At 30.6% G+C, this 22330-nt stretch overlaps 1 protein-coding gene across 1 annotated transcript in view; it reads right to left on the minus strand.

Moving 5' to 3' along the window:
- Nucleotides 1-993: 993 nt before the first annotated feature.
- The window catches only part of LOC107417505 (receptor-like protein EIX2), a 50676-nt gene continuing 29339 nt past the window's right edge, over nucleotides 994-22330 (minus strand). The window contains exon 4 of the mRNA XM_060814442.1: nucleotides 994-4086. Within this exon, the coding sequence (XP_060670425.1) occupies nucleotides 994-4086 (3093 nt within the window). The remainder of the gene's footprint in view (nucleotides 4087-22330) is intronic.

Genomic DNA, 22330 nt, shown 5'->3' on the forward strand with positions numbered 1-22330 from the left:
TCAGTGGAAAACTCCACGTGACAAAATGAGAAAAAAGTTTCTATTCACTGTTCACACTTGTCAAAGTTTGGTCACTGTAAATGCTATAGAAAGATTGATGCAATGACGTTTCTTAAAAGTTGGACGTTCAGTTCAATTATTTTATATATTACAAGCTGATCATAGGCTTCTCAATCCCATGATTAAGGTAAAAAATATACAGCAGCATATCATTTCCTTCTTTTTTTTTTTTTTTTTTTTTTTTTTTTTTTGGGTTGTTGTTTTGGGTAAATAGCTGCATATCATTTCCTTCAATATTGATTTGAACACAATGTTTATATAAAATAACAAATCAAATAAGGCTGGGAAAGTGAAACAAAAGAATAGATATATTTTGTAATTATATACATTATCTATGTGTTGAGGAAACCTTTCTCCTTCAGGCCTTTAAACAGTGTTTTCATAGACTCACTTCCAAAGAAATGAAGTTGATACCCAAACCTTTTCTTCTCTTTTAGGATATTTGGACCAAATAATTTGGTGAGCTTTCTCACTTTTCCATCTTGAAGTTAAGAACAGAAACCTTTTCCTTAGACCACCATCACATCACTAAACCTTCACAACTTTTACTCGTACAAAAATTGAGATTTTCAAATATAATAAAATACATGCCTCTCTCCCTTCTAGGCAAAAAAAATAATAAAGAGAAGAAAAAACAAATGCTTTGAAGCATGAAATGTAGATGATACATAAGTAATAGTTCATAGATGGGAAGCACATTTTCAAATAAACGTAATATTATTTCTAAATGAAATAATAGTTCATAGATGAGAAGCACATTTTCAAATAAACCTAATACTATTTCGAAATGAAACTATAGAAAAACTATTGAGTGAAATGGGATCTTGACAAGTAAAATGAATTGACATAAACCAGCAACAAAGACATAAACCAGTAACAAAGAAAGCGGGGTATACATTTCAAGATAACTAAGTGAAGAAAGAAAACAGACTATTATCTTCTTTGGTTACTCCCTCGATTCCTCTGCTGTCTGGTTCTGTATTTCAACCACAGATATTGTATTCTATCTAAAACTCTCTCAACAGCATCGAAGTAGGCTACGCTCCAAGACCTTTTCATCGTGATTACCAGATAGGGAACAAGAATTCCTGCTGCAAATCCCAATCCAATGCTCAAGCAAAACCATTTGTCAACAAAGCTGTCACCACTTGTATTAGCCTTTGGAGTAGTCAATCCCTTTTCTGGATCATCATCATCATCATCATCACTTGGACATTTTACATCAAGTGGAATGCCACAAAGGCCAGTGTTTCCAACAAAAGAAGGTGCATCAAAAGTTGACATGTGATCTGTATAAGGGATCCTACCAGAGAAGTTATTGTTTGACAAATTAAGGAACCCCAAAAATGAGAGTGATGCCAAAGTTTGAGGAATAGCACCTGAGAACTTATTACTTGAGAGATCAAGTGATGACAATTGCTCCAACTTTGAAATGCTTTCGGGAATGTGTCCGCTGATATGGTTTCTGGACAAGTTCAGAAACACCAAACCTGACAATTTTGTTATCTCTCTTGGAAGATCTCCACTCAAATTATTTCCTGAGAGATCTATGCCAACTAAAAGGGAGAGGATCTTGCTGAAACTCTGAGACTGGTCTTTCACAGTTACAACAAAGTTTTCTTTATAATAGGTAGTCCCATACATCCCATAAAGCAGATAATGGTTTATGATTTGCTCCTGTTTCAGAGCTTCGAAATCTCCATAACTAGCTGGAATGCTGCCATGGAACTGATTTCTTGCCAGGTCCAAAACTTGTATCGAACTTAAATTTGATAGCACTGGTGGAAGTTCTCCTGAAAATGCATTGGCTCTCAAGCTAAGAATTCTCAGTCTTTCGAAACCTTTCCCAATCCATGGTGGAATTCTACCAATTAATCTGTTGTTTCCAAGATCCAGTGTCTCCAAACTTGCTAAGTTCTGGAAAGATGACGGGATCACTCCGGAGAACTTATTGTCATTTAGGTGCAATGTTTGAAGCAAACTTAGGTAACCTATGATGGCAGGGATTTTTCCAGACAAATTGTTGTTACTAAGGTCTAGTGCTTTAATATAAAAACAGTTGGCAAAGCTTGATGGAATGCTTCCTGTTAAGTTGTTATTAGAAAGATCAATGACTTGAAGACCAGGATTGTTACCTATAGAAGCTGGGATTTCTCCATTTATCTGGTTTCCAGAAATAGAGAGGAAAACCAAGGAACCACTTATGTTATCTGGAATAATACCAGAAAATTTATTTTTGGAGACATCAAGAAAGTAAATTTTGCCGGCTGAAAGAGGAATGGACCCTTTGAAGAGGTTTGAGCTGAAATCAACCACTGCATTTGAAGCTAAGTTTAGTGGACTTGGTAGACGACCTTCTAACAGATTATAAGAAACATTCAACCATAAAAGGCTAGAGGAATGTTCCCAAAACCAGTTGGGTATGGAGCCAGAAATGTTAGCATCTGAGAAATCCAAAGTTATGACTTGCTTTTGTGACTTAAGCCACGCAGGAAATGAAGGACCCAAATGGCATGAATGCATATCAAGATACCAGAGTTGGAATGGGGGAACCCAACTGGAACTGATATTCACGGTGAAAGAGTTCGAAGATAGATACAAAAGGTTTAGCTTCCCTAGCTTTGAAAAATGTGTTTCAGTAACTGTACCCATCAAATTATTGGAAGAAACATCGAGATAAGACAAATCAGGAAGTTGTCCCAAACTTTCTGGCAAAGTTCCATTTAGCTCATTCCTTGCTAGAATAAGAACAACGAGACTCTTGAGCTGACTAAGCCATTGTGGTAATTTACCAACCAAGTGATTTTGTGACAAGTCCAAGTTTAACAGACTAGCCAGTGGCCTTTTAGAAAGGCAATTTTTTATTCCTTCAAGGAATTCAGGTAAAGTTCCATTCAGGTTATTACCCGACATTAAGAAATGCGTCAGGTTGCAGAGTTTGCCAATAGAGCTTGGAATCTCACCCTCAACATTATTGGAACCAAGATTCAAGTAGGTGAGAAATGTCATGTTTCCAATGGAAGCAGGAAGATTCCCATGTAGTTTATTCCCCCCTAAATCGAGAACTCTTATCTTCTCCCATCTTCCTCTAAGCAATTGGCAGCAACTTGCTGTAAGATTGTAGTTACTACTAAGAATTAAACTCTGCAAATTAGGAAGGTTGCTAAAACCGAGTGGGATTCTTCCAAAGAAGTTATTTAAGGTTATATCAAAAGCAACAAGGCTAGTAACATTGACAAGCCAATTAGGTATTTTTGAATTCAACTTGTTGTAACTGAGATCTAGGACAGCAAGAGAAGTTAAATTTACATAGATGAGAGGTGGAATGGTACCAGATAAACTACACTCAGATAGATGCAACTCAGTTAAGAATGGGAGATTGGTCAGGGACTTTATCCAGTTTGATCCTACCTCTGAAAGATCAACTTCATTCATCACAAGATGCTTTAGAGAGACAAGACCTTTTACCCATGCAAGATTATCAACAAGTAAACTCAAAGACTCGAGATCAAGATACTGCAAGCTAGACAAGTTTCCTAAATTTGGAGGAACTGAACCACTAAACCCAGCATTTGAGAGGTTTAGATATTGCAAATTTTTAAAAGATCCAAAAAATTCAGGAATTGGGTTGTCATCGAATGTGTTGAAACTCAAGTCCAAATGCCTTAAGGACTTCAGTTTTGTTAATGAAGGTCTAATTTCCCCACTGAAGCTCCCGAGTTCATACCTGCCAGAAGAATCAAAATCTTGCAGATGAGGATTATGAAGATCAACTGCAATAACAGCTCCAGTAGTGTTCTCACAGCTTATTCCCCGCCATTGACAGCAGTTGCTTGCCTTCCATGAAGAAAGCCAGTTTTCAGGATCATGAAGACCGTTCTTGAAGTCAATTAGAGCTTCTCGGTCTGACTTCAAGCAATTTATCGCCTCAGCATCAGTGTTGGGAAGAAATTCACCTATAATTGAAAGGCAGAAAATCAGTAACATTAGTGGGAGACCTGTAATTGTTTCCATCATAGGTAAAACCTTTATGCAAGAAACCATAAACAAAAATTCAAGAGTATAAATTTTGTTCTAGTGAAGAGGAATAAGAAACTTTGCATTCAAAGCGTGCAAAAGTGGTCGTATTTATTCTTGAAAAAGTTAGTGCTGATTAATAAAATAAAATTGCTAAATGGACCGTCTTGGTTCAGCATTACACGGTGATAATAAATGGTATAGACTCATTACCGAATTTGGAGACAAGCAGGTTGAATTTTCAAGCCAATGAGGGAACCACTGAGAAAAAGCTCTCTCGGTGAGTGATCTCTCAAGCTTTTAATCAGAAAATAATAAACTATAGCAAAAATGACTACAATCAAATCTATATTACTTCTTTAACGCAGATACTAATGATCATCAGCTTCTTTTTTCCAAATTTGTTGCCATTTATTCGACAAAAAGCTTACTTTAATGGTGACATTTTGCATATATTTGAAATTAGTTGCACCATTTATACATTTTGATTCTTCAAACCAGCTTTTTCTCTCTTTATATCTATGTAAACAGAATAGATTTGGAAAGCCTCACTGAGTGATTTAGTGGAAGCAAACAGACACAGCTTATGATTAAAACAAAGGGCAAATAGAAGGAACCTTTAAAGCATTCTATAGTAGGATTTTTGCCTTTCAACACTGAAGTCTAAGATATAATATAAACTAAAGTAGGTTTCATTCAAATATTTTCTCATTGCCAATGTGAAAATTTAAATCCAACACTCAAGCTGTCTCTCTGTTAGGAAACCACAAATAAAATGCCATGTGATAATGCTATTGTTGTGTACCTGATATTGATGTAAATTTTTTTATTTTTATGTAGTTCTTTGCCTGATTTTATGCAGAAAACAATAAACTCTAAAAAAATGGTTACAATGAGAAGTCCATATTAATTGTTTAATAAGGTAATAATGAAGATCAGCTTCAATTTTCCAAAATTTGTTGCAATTTATTCCAGAAAGCCGGCTTACTTTAATAAGGAGATTCCACAGAGTGTTTTAGTGGGAGAAAAAAACTGTACAGCATTTGATTAAAAGAGTAAATAGATGTATCCTTTAAAGCCTGCTATATTTTATAGTATGATATTTGAAAAGTGTTGTTTAATAATGACATTTGGAACAATAGTTTGATTATGTTGCATCCTTAGATTTTGATTGTTCAAACCTGGTTTCTCTCCTTTTTTTCTCTGCAAATTTTAAAATTTGCTTTCTTTTGATTTTCTGCAAACTTTGTGTGTTCTTTACTCTCTCTCTCTCTCTCTCTCTCTCTCTCTCTCTCTCTTAATTTTAAACTTTTTTTCCAACCTCTTTCGCTTGGTTTAAACATCAATCATATTAACTGTAGTTTTCTTTGTAGTACAAATCAAAAAATAAAAATAAAAAAATAAAAAAATGGATAAAGAAATCAAATACCAAATCTTCTATCATGGAAATACCATTTCTGTTACTTTTGGTAACAAGATCCATATCAAATAGAAAAGCTTAGGAAAGCCACAGTTAAAGCCATGATAATGTAACGCTAATCATTCATTTTTCCCATCAGATTTTTCAGTCTCAAAATAAAATATAGTTAAAAACTGTTCAAATGTATGGAAATTACTTATAGGTATAAAGGAAAGCAATGCATGCCTTTTCACATTATCTATTCATATAACAGATTTCTTCATGATATTATTTCTACAAGTAGGAAAAAAAGCTTTTCTTTTTTCTTTTAAGGCTATATACTTCACTTGTAAATAGCGATCTCTGCAAGTTGTCCGTTAAATTGATATTCTACGTTTCAACCAATCAGTCATGATCTTTTCTCTACAGCTTCAATATAAAATGGAGACATGTTTCCCTTCGACATTGCAATCATGCATGATGAAATTCATGGGAATCTAGTATTGCAAACTTGATGAAAGTTGATCATTCTCTAATATTTTTTGAAAAGTGCATTTGTTATTGTACATATATAGTCAAATAGAGAGTGACCCTCAAGGCAACTAAGTCTCTATAGCAAGTTAGAGATAAAGAGCAATTTTCTCTACCTGATATTGATATACGAATTTCTTTCTTCTTAGATTTCTTTATGGCTGACAATATTAAACTTTAACAACCATCAGCTTTATTTTTTTTTTTTTTCTTTCCAAAATTTTAGAAATTTATTCCACAAAAAGCTTTCTTTAATGTTGACATTTGAAATAATAGTTTGAATTTGTTGCATCCTTACCATTTGATTCTTCAAACCTGCTTTCTCTCTTTTCTTGGTCTGCAAATTTTTAAATGTTCTCTCTTTTGATTTTCTGCGAACTTTTGGTTCTACGTATTCTCTCTCCCCCCCCCCCCCCCCCCCCCTCTCTCTTTTCTTTCCCTTTGTTCTTTTTTCCAAGTTTAATTTTCTGCAAACTTGGTTCATACTGTAGTTTTATTTATAGTACAAATTAAAAAATAAAGAAAAAGAATTCATAAAAAATTAAAAACCAAATTTTCTACCATAGAAATGCCACTTCTGTTACACTAGTGGACAAGATCCATATCAAATAGTAGAGATTAGGAATACCCCGACATAGTTTTGTGGTCCATCCTATAAAGAAATTTCACGAATCCCATAGATAAAAAATACACTAACTTAAGCACCCTTTATTTATTTAAATCTCAAATTCTTTTGCATTTAATTGAGGGGTCTTTCCAATCAAATTTTACTTGTATATTTCTCATTCACATTCTTTTCCATTGTTCTCTAATTGTGTTTTCTTAATACCACAAAGCAAAACAAAATAAGAGTTTCCCACTGCAAAATAGAAATTTGACAAAGTGGATATGCTTTCTAATGATTTGAACGAGTTTCATCCACCTGCAAGTATTAAGCGGATTTGAGCAGAGCTCTCTTCTTTACTATCAAATTCTGAAACATATTATAAAATCAAAAACTGGATATGCGGATTGATTCTCATCACTGTAATGTGCGTTAAAGTAATAACTTTTGCTAAAGTTTCATCTTAAAGTCATTAAGAGCTTCTCTGTCTGACTTGAAGTAATTTATCACCTCAGCATCAGTGTTGGCAAGAAATTCTCCTATACTTATGAAGCAGAGAATTAGTAACATTAATGGAAGCCCTATAATTGTTTCCATCAGAGGTACAAGCTTTATGCCAGCAGAAACCATAAAATTGAAATGTAAACCGGGTTTTGGTGAAGAGGAATATAAGAAGCTTTTGTAAGAGCAGACTTTCAACTAACAAAAACATGAAAATATAGAAAAGTTGAATTCAATGATAAACCAAAAAATGATCCACTTTTGAAGAAGCCACAGAGAAAGTTATGATCATGTAAAGCTAGTTAGTCCTTCCCATCGCTGGAATATACATACTCTTGTTAGTGCTTCCTTTTTCGTTGTTTTTCCTTTTCAGATTTTCCATAGTCTTAAAGCAAAATATAGTTAAAAATTGTTCAAATATATGGAAAATATATATATATATTTAGGTATGAAGTAAAGTTCTGCATGCCTTTCCACATTATATGTTCTCAAAATAGATTTCTTCATTATACAATTCTACAGCTAGGTAATGAAGCTAAAAATTCTTCACAGGTAATTAAATGGTAATCTCTGCAAGTCCTTTGTTATTTCTCTTCTATATTTCAACCATGCATGATAAAAAGTCTATGGAAATCTAGTAAAATTATATAAAAAGTATTCATTGTTTAGTATTTGATGAAAAGCGTATATATTATATTAAAAAAGAGATTGAATCTTAAGGCAGGTATGTCTCTTTACCAAGTAGGTGATAAAGGATTTCCTCTGCCTGATTTTGATATACAAATTTGTTTCTTCTTATCTCTATTTGTCGCAGGCAAGAATAAACTATAACAAAAATAGCTACAAAGCAAGTCATGTTACTTGTTTAATAGATAATGGTGATCATCAGCTTCATTTTCTCTCCAAATTTGTTGAAATTTATTCCACAAAAGGCTTACTTTAACGGTGACATTTGTAATAATAATTGGAATTTGTTGCATCCTTAACTTTTGACTCTACAATGCAAACCAGCTTTCTCTCTTTTCCTTCTTTACAAATTAATTTTAAAATTTGCTCTCTTTTGATTTTCAGCAAATATTTGTGTTTTCTGCATGTTCTCTCCCATCAACATAAAGAAAAACAATGGATAAAGAAATCAAACACCAAGTCTTCTACCATAGAAATTTGATTTCTGTTAGTTTTGGTAGCAAGATCTATATCAGATAGAAGAGATTAGGAAAGTTCCACAGAGTGATTTTTGGGGGAGAAAACAGGCCCAGCATTTGATTTAAAAAGTATTCTATAGTTTATGGCATGAAATTTGAAGCGTGTCCTAAGGATTTTGACCATAAAATAATCATCTAGCTTTTTACCTTTCACAGTAGCTTAACATATAAAAATGTTCCCGTTTCACCACCTTTCAATTAGAGACCACTACCATCCAACATCTCTGCAATTTTTTAAAGATAAGTGACTACCAGCTATATATATATATATATATATGTGTATATATATATATATATCCATGCTATTAAATACTACTTAATTTCAACTTTTACCTCGTCAAATTTTTGGTAGAATAAGATAATAAAAGCTGTTTGTCTTCTTGAATATTAGCTGTAAAATACTATCTCTTTAATTAATGTGGAAATAACAACAAAGCTAAACAGATTATTTAAATCATTGAATATTTGATAAATTAGATACCAACCCCACTAAGAAGGCATTATTAAGGAAGAAAACTACATTGTCTATAAAACTGCGTTCTCATAAACAATGCAAAGCATGTTGATCATAAGTAATGAAAGCATAAATTGAGTGGAAAATTATAAAATGAACTGAAGATGGATGAAGACAACGATATTTTTGTTTAAACGAATCATTTTACAATTTGATCATAAGTAATGAAAGCATTTTGCATGTACAGTAGTCACTCTGCAGACTGTAGGCCATAATATAAGTATCTGTTTGTATTTTACGGAGCAAAGACTACATTTAATAAGCCATATATTGACAAATATTTAGTAAAAAGGGAAAAGTCCTTGGGCCACCTTCTCTACAAAGTTCCTCCATTCAAATTTTGACAAGTGTTATAAAATTTAGTTGACTAGAATTTTAACCAGCCAAATGAGCCAAATCAAAATAGAAACAAAATTGTATTGGGAAAAAAATTATTAAATTTGGAAAAATTATTTTTAGGTGTTAAATATTGAAAAAATTAAACATAGAAATTTTACTCGGCAAATAGGAAAAAAACATTTCCAAACATTTAACTAGGGAAAAATTTTTAATGAAGAGAAATTTCAAGTGGAAAAATTGGGGGGGAGGGGGGGAGGGAATTTAAGTCCTAGTCAGCTAATTTTTGCCACTTGTTTAAATTTAAATAGAAGAAATTTGTAGAAAAATGTGGTCCAGGGACCACCTGATTTTTCTGCGGTAAAAAGAATGTTTTATAGAATATAATATGAAATATAAAAATCAAACGGATCAAATGGATAATATGTTTGTTGTTAATTCATATCCATTGAAAAAGTTTAACGTGTTAACATATTAGGTAACGAATAACCTATTAAATTAAATGATAAATTTAAATATGAATATATCTGACGTCCATTTGTTTAATAAATTATATTTAAATTTACTAAAATTTAATATGATTATATGACACGACACAATTTCCTTTCCACATGATCCTTTGCTAAGCCGTCATTGTCACCTGGACAATTTTACATTTGGTGAGTAGCACAAATACCTACTTCTTTCACAATATCTTCTTAGAAAGTCAATAAGGAAGCCATTCAGAAAATTCTATGTGATAATGCAACTGTGTCTGTTACCTGATATTGATGATAAATATTTTATCCTCAGCTTGAACTTCTCTGCCAGCTTTTATGCAGAAAAGAATAAAGTATAACAAAAATTGTTACTAGCAAGTCCATACTACTTGTTTAGCATAGAAAATATTAAGCATCAGCTTCATTTTTCCAAATATTCTTCCAATTTATTCCACAAAATGGCTTAAGTTAATAATGATATTTCACAGAGTGATTAATATCTTGTGCAAGCCAAAGAGATTTCTTAAACGTGGAGGAATTGCACCAATAAGCTTAGTATTTGAGAAGTTTAAATACTAACTTAGTATTTTTGTATTTTTTTTTTTTAGTATTAAAAATGTAATTTTATTACATAACAAATAATTTTCAACATTCATTTTGAAATTTTTGTCCAAAAAAATTAAAATGGTTATCAGCAATATTTATTTGAAAAAAAAAATGGTATAAAAGCAGAGAAGAATATATTGAAAAATAAAATAAAATAAAATTGATAGAAAAAATATTTTTGATATTAATTTTTGTTGAGCATAATATGGAGATTATAAAGTTAAGGGCTCTTCTCTTCCTCCTTATTTTCCATTTATTAGAAATGTAGAATTTTTCACCAAAAAAATAAATAAATAAATAAAATCCCAAACGTAAAATTTTAATAAGCTGGGCTGAAATTTGGCATATATAGACAGAAAGTTCAAGCCCAATTTTCAGCTGACCCAGAATGTAACCCAATGCCACTTGGGTAAGGAGAGCGAGAGAGAAAAATGAATTATTATTATTATTATTATTAATTTGAATTTTGAAAATCCAACGGTAAGAAAAATTCAAATTTAGAAACGGTAATATTTTCTTTAATTCGTTTCTTGCCGTTATTATGTTTCTACATTACGAACTTCTCAGGCTGAGAATCCTTGTCGTACTTGCTAATGGTTGCAGGCTTTCCTCCCGGTTTGTCTTCTCTTGCTACTAGTCCAAATCCCCGGGATGGTGTCTGCTACATGGAGTTTCCTCTGTCTTTTTTTTCTCTTTTAATATTTTTAAGAGTAAGGTTGTTTTTTATATGATGTACACCATGATTAAATCCACCTAGTCTTCCTAATTCTCAGTTTCTGAATTCAAATTTGGATGGGGAAACTAATGTGAAGATCCAAAAGGCATCTGAATGGACTATGGATGTTTAAGTCCAGAGGAAGCGTCTAAATGTTTGTTGGCAAGGAGAGAACGTTACATTGAAGCATGCGTAATGCATACTTAGTTTGCAAAGGTATAGCGAATTTTGCTTGTCGTTTTGTGCCTTATTCTCAATTTATCTATGGATCTTTGACCTCTCAAAAAATAAGATTCTCGTATTTATTAGTCATGTTCAAAAACTTAAAGTGGTGATTTATGCGACATTTGCTTAAAGTCCTGCTGCCAGGACATTACAGTTTATCCTCAATAGTTTATCAGTTTTATATTTTTGCTCATTATGCTTTTTTCTTTTGTTTTTTTCCTTATAACTTGTATATTTGCATGATAGACTTGCTTACATGCACATGTACATGTTTTTTTTTTTTTTTGGTTTTTTTTTTTTTTTCTTTTGGGTAAACAGGTACTTGCATGATAGTCTTGCTGATAATTTTCATTTTTTTTTTTTTAATTTCTGTCGTAATTACAGCTGGTCTTTGGCTTCCCTCTCTACACAATAGAAGACATTTCATGGATGTGTAAATAAGAAAATGTCAGGGGTGTATATTTGTTGTAAAGCAAGGTTGAGTCCCGCTGTGATAACTCTTTGTTAATAAAAAAAATATGAAATTTTTGGCGTTTGGGTGAAGAGAATCATGCGGGAATTGCCCGAGGTTCTCTTCCCTCTTATGCGGGTTGGTGTGCTGTGTTTGTCTCTCTTCTTGTCTCTCATTTGCTTCCTTTCCCTTTCAGTTTTTCTCACTTGAATTTCTCTCTGTTTCTATTTCTGCATTTCTTTTTCTGCTTCTCCCTCTCTTCTTTCTCAATGCTTTCTCTCTTGACTTGTTTCCTCTATTTTGTTTTTTCTTTACTTTCTTTTTTTGTTTTCTCTTTACTTTTTCTCACTGCTTCTCTCCATTTTTTTTTCTCTATTTTCTTTCTCAACACCTACTACATTCTTCCTTGTTTTCTTCTCTATTTCTTTAAACTTTCTCTTATTGCGTTTTTTTTCTATTTTCTGTTACTAATTTCTTTGTGCTCTTTATCTCTAGTTTACTTTCAACCTGAAGTTATAGCCATAGGGTAAATTATTTATTCCGCATGCTATCAATGCTTCGTTTTGATATGTCCTTAAAAAAAAAAAAAAAAAAATTAAATGTGAAAATAAGAAAAAAGAAAAAAAGGAGCTATACTTCTATTATAACTATAGTAATGTTATAATATATACGAAAAAAATAATAAATGAAACTCATTGAAGAAACCAACCATTAAACAAATAAGAAATTAGTAAAGGATTAGATGTGCAAAAAGAACATTTAAGTAAATTAGTAATGATAAAAAAAAAGAAAGTAAATTAGTAAAACAACCTAAAATAGGCATAAAAACAAAATAAAACAAAAAACTTAATAAGAAATTAGGAACACAGTTTAAGAAACGTAAAGAAATTAGTAAAACTTAGATAAAATAAGAAATTAACAAAATTTTGATATCGTTTTTAATTTTTATATTGTTAAATTTTAATATATATTGTTATTCTCTCGGTCAAAAAAATAATAATAAATAAAACTCATAAAGACTATAGTATAAAATATTCGTCATCTAAGTATAGTTTACAATTCTTTCAAAAAAAAAAAAAGTATAGTTTAAATTTTAATTGTAATTAAAAAACATAAAAAGAAAAAAAAACTTCAGGTAAATTCTTTCATTACTTGTAATAATTATAAGAAAATAGTAGTAAAAAAAACCTAAAACTATTAGATAATTTAATATTTAATTTTTTAAAAAAGTTTTTCTAGTACTAATTAAAAAAAAAAGAAAAAAACTATTAGATATATTCACGTATAAACTTAATAGTAAACAGTAACGAAGAATAATTACCTTAAAAATAGTTATTGGATAAAAGACTTGCACATAATAATTATCAACATAGATAATTAATAATAATGTATTAGAAAAGAAAATTTACTTTAAAAAAATTTATCGAGGAGAATACGCAGCGTTATTACCATTATAATTACTATATAAGTAGGAAACTAGGGTTTACCCTAAAAAACAGTAACTTGATAAAAGAAACCCTAAAAAACAGTAACTTGATAAAAGACTTACATACACATGTAGTAATTATCAATATAGATAGAAATATACGAGAAAAGAAAATTTACCTTAAAAAAATTATCCAAAAAAATGCATAGTGGTAATGAATGAAGTACTTATAATTAATTCATATATACTATGCAAAAATTAAGATCTAGCGACATTCACTTAGCGACACTACGAAATAAATGTGTTTAAAAAAATAAAACCACGACTTGGAGATTAATGGGTCAGTAAAAATGCAATAAATAGACGACGCATCCGAAAACTGTCGACGTTAAGAAGTCGCTAGAAACAACAACACACGATACATCCGTTAAGAGTCGCTAAATATTCAGCTGAACAAAGTCGCCTTTAATAGCGTGTGTATATTTTATATGAATTGTATTGTTTAAATGCTACACTAATGAAAAATATTAATCAATCTGATTTTCTTTTAACTTTAAAAACCAGTGAAAATATTTAAGAAAAATAATAAAGCTAGATTTTTATTTTTTTGGTCCCCACATTATTGATATCAGGCGACGAATAATCAACACTATGCGTTGCCTATTAATTATTAATTTTCTTTTTGGTTTTTTGTAAATATTAATCAGTTTATTTTCTTTCAACTTTAAATAAAAAGAGAAAATATTTAAGCAGCATCACAGAGCTTGTTTTAGTTTTTTATTTCAAAAATATTTGTATCAGGCGACGCATATGCATATTGTGCGTCACTTGTTCACCTTCAATTCATTTATTTATTTTTTCATAAAATATTAATCAATCTGATTTTCTTTCAACTTTAAAAACCAGTGAAAATATTTAAGAAAAATAACAGAGCTAGATTTTTATTTTTTTGGTCCGCACATAATTGATATCAGGCAACGCATAACCAACTCTATGCGTCGCCTATGAACTTATTAATTTTTTTTTTTGGTTTTTTGTAAATATTAATCAGTCGATTTTCTTTCAATTTTAAATAAGAAGAGAAAATATTTAAGCAGCATCATAGAGTTTGTTTTAGTTTTTTATTTCAAAAATATTTGTATCAGGCGACGCATATGGATATTGTGCGTCGCCTGTTCACCTTCAATTTATTTATTTTCCTTTTTCATAAAATATTAATCAATCTAATTTTCTTTCAACTTTAAAAACCAGTGAAAATATTTAAGAAAAATAACAGAGCTGGATTTTTATTTTTTTGGTCCCCACATTATTGATATCAGGTGACGCATAACCAACTCTATGCGTCACCTGTTAACTTATTAATTTTTTTTTATTTTTTGTAAATATTAATCAGTCGATTTTCTTTCAACTTTAAATAAAAAGAGAAAATATTTAAGCAGCATCACAGAGCTTATTTTAGTTTTTTATTACAAAAATATTTGTATCAGGCGATGCATATGCATATTGTACGTCGCCTGTTCACCTTCAATTTATTTATTTTCTTTTTTTATAAAATATTAATCAATCTGATTTTCTTTCAATTTTAAAAACCAGTGAGAATATTTAAGAAAAATAACATAGCTGGATTTTTAATTTTTTGGTCCGCACATTTTTTTGGTTTTTTTGTAAATATTAATCAGTTGATTTTCTTTCAACTTTAAATAGAAAGAGAAAATATTTAAGTAGCACCACAGAGCTTGTTTTCGTTTTTTATTTCAAAAATATTTGTATCAGGCGATGCATATGCATATTGTGCTTTGCCTGTTCACCTTCAATTTATTTATTTTCCTTTTTTCATAAAATATTAATTAATCTAATTTTCTTTCAATTTTAAATAACAAGTGAAAATATTTAAGAAGAATCAGAGAGCTTGTTTTATTTTTATTTTTTTTTATAAAAAATATTTGTATCAGGTGATGCATAAGCATGTTGTGCATCACTTGTTATCCTTTTATTTTATTATTTTGTTTTTTGGTTTTCTTAAAATATTAATCAATCTGTTTTACTTTCAACTTCAAATAACCAGCAAAACTATTTAAGAAGCATAAGTGTGTTGGTTTTTGTTTTTTTTTTTTTTGGTTTTTTTTGCATTATTTGTATCAAGCGATGCACAATATGCCCTTTTATTTTATTTTATTTTTTTGGTTTTCTAAAAATATTAATCAATCTGTTTTACTTTGAACTTCACGTAACCAATTAAAATATTTAAGAAGCATAACTATTCTGGTTTTTGTTTTCTTTGCATTATTTGTATCAGGTGACGCATAAGCGTATTGTACGTCACCTGTTACCCTTTATATATATATATATATATATAAATATTTTGATTTTCTAAAAATATTAATCAATTTGTTTTACTTTCAACTTCAAATAACCAGTTAAAATATTTAAGCACATAACTGTGCTGGTTTTTGTTTTTTTTTTGCATTATTTGTATCAGGCGACGCTTAAGCATATTGTGCGTCACCTGTTCACCTTTTATTTTTTTTTAAAATTTTTTTTTTGGGTTTTCTAAAAGTATTAATCAATCAGTTTTACTTTCTCTTTCAAATAACCATTTAAAATTTTTAAGCAGCATAATTGTGTTGGTTTTTGTTTTTTTTTGTTTTTAATTTGTTTTGCAATATCAGGCGATGCACAAGCATTTTGTCCATTTTGTGTTTCAACTCTTTTAATTATTTTTAATATTGTTTGAATTTTTGTAAAATTGGTATGTTTAAAACTAAAGTTCATGCAAAACAAATATTACCTTATGAGCAATTTTTACAAATTGGTCTACGATATTTTATATGTACAAACAAAAGCTATCAACAAAAGCTAGCTATTTCACTACCATGCATAGATATTCATTGGTTTGAAATACTTATGATCATCACTGTTGCCAATTCATCTCTAAATTCGTTGACATTTTCAGCTTGTAACCAAGTGACACCTTCATACTGAACATGAGAAACTTATGTTAATATACAAATAATCATAAATATTAATTATTACATAATAGAAATATGATGAAATCATTAAATTAATAATAATTTACAATTCCTCTTAAGTCCCGGGGAGGAACTTTGCGCCTAATGATATCTCGCATTATCATCATAATACAGTAACCGCATTCCGTACTCCCGGGCTGCATAGGTGTCTAAATTTGCAAACAATAAATTATGTGTAATATTAGATACGAATATATACAAGTATTTAAATTAACTAACAACTAATAATGCTCAGTTTATATATAATAATTACCTTAGTATTTTGCCACCGAAATTTCTTTTTAGATGTCTTCCCTTGGTTCCATGCAACGAAGGAACTATGTAGAAATATATATATATTCTATAATATTATATTGTAGCTTCAGTACATATCCAATATAAGAACAATTAATTAAAAAAATGAGAGTTATTAACTTACTCATCGATCAAAGTTTTTAGATCCTTATCAATTATATTCTTATGAGTCTTCAAAGAATCAAAAAACCATGCTACTGCTTTGTATACATCAACAACACATAGCATCCAATGATTCCTAAAAACACCAATAAATATTTTAGTTAATATGATGTTTTTTGAAATTAATATTTTCACAACATAATTCAATTAAAACTAACACAATATTACCTTGCACAGTAGGGAAAGAACCATAGTTGATTATTTCTTGCATCTTGCCATCTACTCAATATATTTATCATCCGTTTATGAGGGTTTGGATGACCAACCGAAGCAATAATATTCGGATGAACAAAGCAATAATTCCCTTCAAAGGAGCCCATCAATCCCTCACATAAATGCCTACATAATCTGATTACAAGTAATTAGAGTGTTTATAATTAATTAAATTGAAGAATTAGTTATAAACACATCCAAATTTAGGTTACCATATGTAGAACAAGATGCATTCGGAAGATAATTCTTGCATGTAACAAAATCATTTATGTCGCTCCTCGCTATGCCCAACTGTTGTTCTTCCCCAAAGATCTCTTTTTTCATATTAAAAAACCATAAATGATCGCTATCGACATCCTTGATCCAACATAGCAACTCTCGGATCGTTGGGGTAATGACTAAAGGATCAATATTATCATCTTGATCATTCTCAACATTTGACATGTTCGAGCTTCCCTACAAATATCAACAAACAACATTTAAAGTAGAACAAAAATGAAATTATTTTAAACTTCATTATTATATACAAAAACAAAATTATTTTAAACTTCATTATTATATATAGCTGCATCGAACAATACCTCCTCAGATGGCAAGATAACAAGATCTCTTGGCCATGCAACAAATGCACCTTCAGCATCACCGACACGTATGATGTCAAATGATGGAATAGGAAAAGGTACAAATCCATCAATAACGTCATCAACAGTGACCTTATAATTTGCTGCCCCTAGCTTCACACCATAGCGCATATCCGTTGGCAGCGAAGGTACCAAAGTGCCATGTACTACTATATGGCCAACATTGCCTGTGCAAGATTGCATTTTACACCCTGGAAAGTTAAAAATAAAAAATAAAAAATTAATATATGTTGACATGACAATATTCCTTCAACTTAAAGACTTGATCCCATGACCTTATGGCGGTAAGTGGGGCTCTTCAACCATGGGAGCCATATAGATAATAATAACCCACTTAAACATGTATATATATATATAATGAAATAATTACCTCTGAACATCTCATCGGTGATGGATAGATCGGAGGAGCATCAACCTTAGATGTAGATTGGGTCCCATGAGTAGCAACATCATCGACTTAGGTCCTAGGAGCATCAACATCATCGGCTGGGGGGGTCCTTTGAGCAGCAACATCATCGACTTGGATCCCAGGAGTAGCAACATCATCGACTAGATGAATGAGTGACAGAATGTCAATACCCCATGCTGATATGAGCGCATCAACTTGGCAGCACTGTTGCTATTTGAATTTCTGACGATTGCCACTAGACCTTTGAGCAGCATCTCATAGACTGCATTGTTTTCACTTCCCTTCGACTTAGTCTTTTTTTGTGAACTGGGCTTAGGAGTATGGAAAAAGTTAGTCACCGTGTATCCTTTGCCTCGACCCCTAAGCGTACCTCCATACTCCTCTTTTCCCAAAGCTTGTGTGAGGATATCCACCGGAGGTGAAGGCCGAATTTCTCCTTCTGTTGCCTTCTTCTTTAAGTCATTCTACAATATATTTTTTAAATGATTAAACATATTAGTTTATATAATAATGAACTAAATAATAATATATGCAACAAATATTCATAAAAAATACAATACTCACAATTTTTTTCCGGTACATGTTCAGTTTCTTCATTTGCATATTTTCCATCCTTCCCCATACGTGCCTGTATCCATAGGTCATCTCGGTCTACATAATCTTTGGTGCCTCTTTCAAGTTGCTTCAAAAGTTACAAATAAATTAATTTTAATAATGCAAGTGAGTAACAATGACAAAATTAATATGGTTAAATGTAAATAAAAATAAATTGCATACAATGGGTCTTTCTAATCTCGCATAGCCCATTGCACCCATCCTATGCGGATACTTGTTTAATTACCATTTTTCGAATATTTGTGACTTAATGTCTATAAAAGTTATAAACATACATATTAGAAAACCCAAATAATTTAAGTCACCATAAAAAATTTTAATTTTTATATAAATAATGACAGTGCAATTTAATACGACATTAACGTGCATTAAATAAAACTATACCTTGCATTTATCCGACAACCTTTGTTGTACAAAATCATCCCACACCTCTTGGCTTATGAATTCATACATTGATGGTCGATGCTTCAACTTTTTAGGTGTGTCAATATATGGTAGAACAAAATATCTATATAAGTAATTCTTGAATTTTCTCCATTTGTCACAACAAGCTTTTAAAGTTACCTTCCTAAAACTATCATCTTTACCCGTATATTGCTGCAAAATTAAAAAATATATATATATATATTTAGTAACATTGATTGACAAGTAAATCCGCTAAGTTAGAAATGCAAGTAAAATGCATACAAGTTACAAATGCAAAAAAGGAATTATAAAATCTTCATAAATTAAATATGATTCATAATAAACAATATTTAACAATAATGCACTCCGTACCTTTATTGATGCCCATAGGTTATCTTTTAACCTATCTGACACAGCTCTCCAATTAGGTATATTAATTGGTATTGTGCTCCTAGCCAACGAGCCCTCCAAATTGTTCAATCGAACGACCTCAGAATTAATAGCAACTCCAACCTCATTATATTGAGGTTCCAAGCTTTTGTTTCCCACCAAATACTTCCTAAGGCCTTTCATCGTTGTAGCCCGTCGTTTTCTACTCCTTGGGGCTGACGTATTCGATCTTTCCATATCATTGGATGGTGATCCAGTGCCATCCCCATCCGAGAGGACATGTTCATTAAAAGGATCCATAATTCTAGATACAAAAGACATAAACACAAATTAATATTACTAACAATATGAACATAGGGTGTAGTATAATTAATAAACCATTAAGAACAATAATAAATGATAAATTCATGTAATTTATTTACAAAGTGATGCAGTAATAGTATCTTCTTAACATCTATCCCCTTTAAAAGTTATTAACATTTTCAAACACAAAAGGCAAATAAATCACTAATGGATTCTGAGTCGTACAAACGACGTCGTTTTAAGACCTACAATAGAGAACCATCTGTGATACAGTTGACATTTCCCACGCAATTTATAATGGCTATATCTTGAATTTAAACATATAAACACATAATACAAATATTAGCATATCATTTTGCTTTACATACAATTGAACCCCACTCAATAAATATAGCTATTTTTCAAAAAAAAATTTAGCTAACCCATTGTTGATGACAAGACATGTTTTTGACAACACAAAACCCCACCAAAATAAAAGTAACGAACAAAAATTAAAAAAAAAAAAAAACCACCAAACATAATATTTTTTTAAGCAACACATACACCACCGAACCCTAAAATGGATGAAAAATAGCACACCTTTACAAATCCAGCAATCAAGAGGAACTTCAAGCCACCATAGCAGGCAACGGCAATGGCATGGCAGAAACCCAGCAACCCAACCCGGCGATGAGACGGCAAAAATCCCAGCCACCTAACCCTGCAATGGCGAAGTACACGACCCACCCAACCCAGCGATAGCGACGGCCACGGCAAAAGGGTGAAGTGCTTCCAACCCAACCACCAGCAAGAAGGAACTTTGAAATTTAGGAAAGAAACTCACAAAATCCTTCAAACCCTTGAAAGAAACACGAATGCCTAATGAGAGAGTGATCCTTCAAAATCTTCTCATACTTCCTAGATTGCTTCCAACACTCAAGTACCTGTACTTAGGGTTAAATGTTGAAAAGAAAGCCCATTGAAAAATGTGCCATTTTATTTTTTAATATTTCCTGAATATTGGGGAATAAAAAATGGTTATTAAGAACATTTTAGGGGCAAATGAAAATATTTAAAGACACAAAAAAAAGAAAAAATCAAAATACAAAAGAAAAAAAAAAGAAATTAGAATGGGCGACTCATAAAGAAGAAACTATGCCACCTATCAAAAAATAAAAAGCATATAAATTTTAAGTGTTTTGAAAGTTTAAATAGAAAATAAAGTATTCTTGAAAGAAAATCAGATTGATTAAAAAAATAAATAAATAAAAAACTCATTTATGTTGTTTAAATGTTTTCACTGCTGATTTGATGTTGAAAGAAAATCAGATTGATTGGAAAAAAATCAAAAGAAAAATATTTGCTAACAGGTGACGCGGAAATATGCTTATGCGTCGCCTATTAAAAATATTTTTAAAAAAATCTAATTTATGTTGTTTAAACATTTTCACTGGTGATTTGATGCTAAAAGAAAATCAGATTGATTAATCAAAAAGAGCATCTAGAAAAAAACAAAATAAATTGCTAACAAGCAACGCGTAACTATGGTTATGCGTCGCGTGTTACCATGCTTTTGTACCAAACAAAAAAAAGGTTCAGTTAATAAGTTGCTTAAATATTTTACTAGATATTTGATATTGAAAAGAAAATCAGATTGATTTAAAAGAAAAAACCAAAAAAAAAAAAATTTGCTAATAGGCGACGCGGAAATATGATTATGCGTCGCCTATTAAAAATATGTTAAAAAAAAACTAATTTATGTTATTTAAATATTTTTACTGGTGATTTGATGCTGAAAGAAAATCAGATTTATTAAAAAAAAAAAAGATTTACTAACAAGCAACGTGTAACTATGGTTATGTGTCACCTGTTACCATGCTTTTGTAAAAAAAAAAAAAAAAAAAATGTTCAGTTAATAAGTTGCTTAAATATTTTCACTGGATATTTGATATTAAAAGAAAATTAGATTGATTAAAAAACAAAAAACCCAAAAAAAAAAAATTGCTAACAAGCAATGCATAAATATTATTATACGTCATCTATTACCAATAATTTTTAAAAGAAAAACACTTATTTATGTTGTTTAAATATTTTACTGATGATTTGTTACTGAAAGAAAATCAAATTGATTAAACAAAAAGAGCACCAAAAAAGAAAAAAAGTTTTGGTAACAAGCGACGCGTAACTATGGTTATGCGTCACCTATTACCATGCTTTTGGGTTAAAAAAAAAAAAAGTTCAGTTAATAAGTTGCTTAAATATTTTCACTGGATATTTAATATTGAAAAAAAATTAGATTGATTAAAAAATCAAAAACAATATATATATATATATATATGTTTGGTAAAAGGTGATGCAAAAATATGATTATGCGTCACCTATTACCGTTATTTTTTTTACAAAAAACAGCAAACTCATTTATGTTGTTTAAATATTTTCACTGGTGATTTGATGCTGAAAGAAAATCAGATTGATTAAACAAAAGGAGCGCCCAAGAAGAAAAAAAAAAATGGCCAACAAGCGACGTGTAAATATGGTTATGCATAGCCTGTTACCATGCTTTTGTGGGAAAAAAAAAAAGTTCAGTTAATAAGTTGCTTAAATATTTTCACAGGATATTTGATACTGTAAAGAAAATTAGATTGATTAAAAAAAAAAAAAAGATTTGCTAACAGGCGATGTGGAAATGTGGTAATGCGTCGCCTATTAAAATTATTTTAAAAAAAAAATCATTTATATTTTTTAAATATTTTAAATGGTGATTTGATGCTGAAAGAAAATCAGATTGATTAAAAAAAAAGAGCACCCAAAACAAAACAAA

The sequence above is a fragment of the Ziziphus jujuba genome, chromosome 2, assembly GCF_031755915.1.
Source record: "Ziziphus jujuba cultivar Dongzao chromosome 2, ASM3175591v1".
NCBI lineage: Eukaryota > Viridiplantae > Streptophyta > Magnoliopsida > Rosales > Rhamnaceae > Ziziphus > Ziziphus jujuba.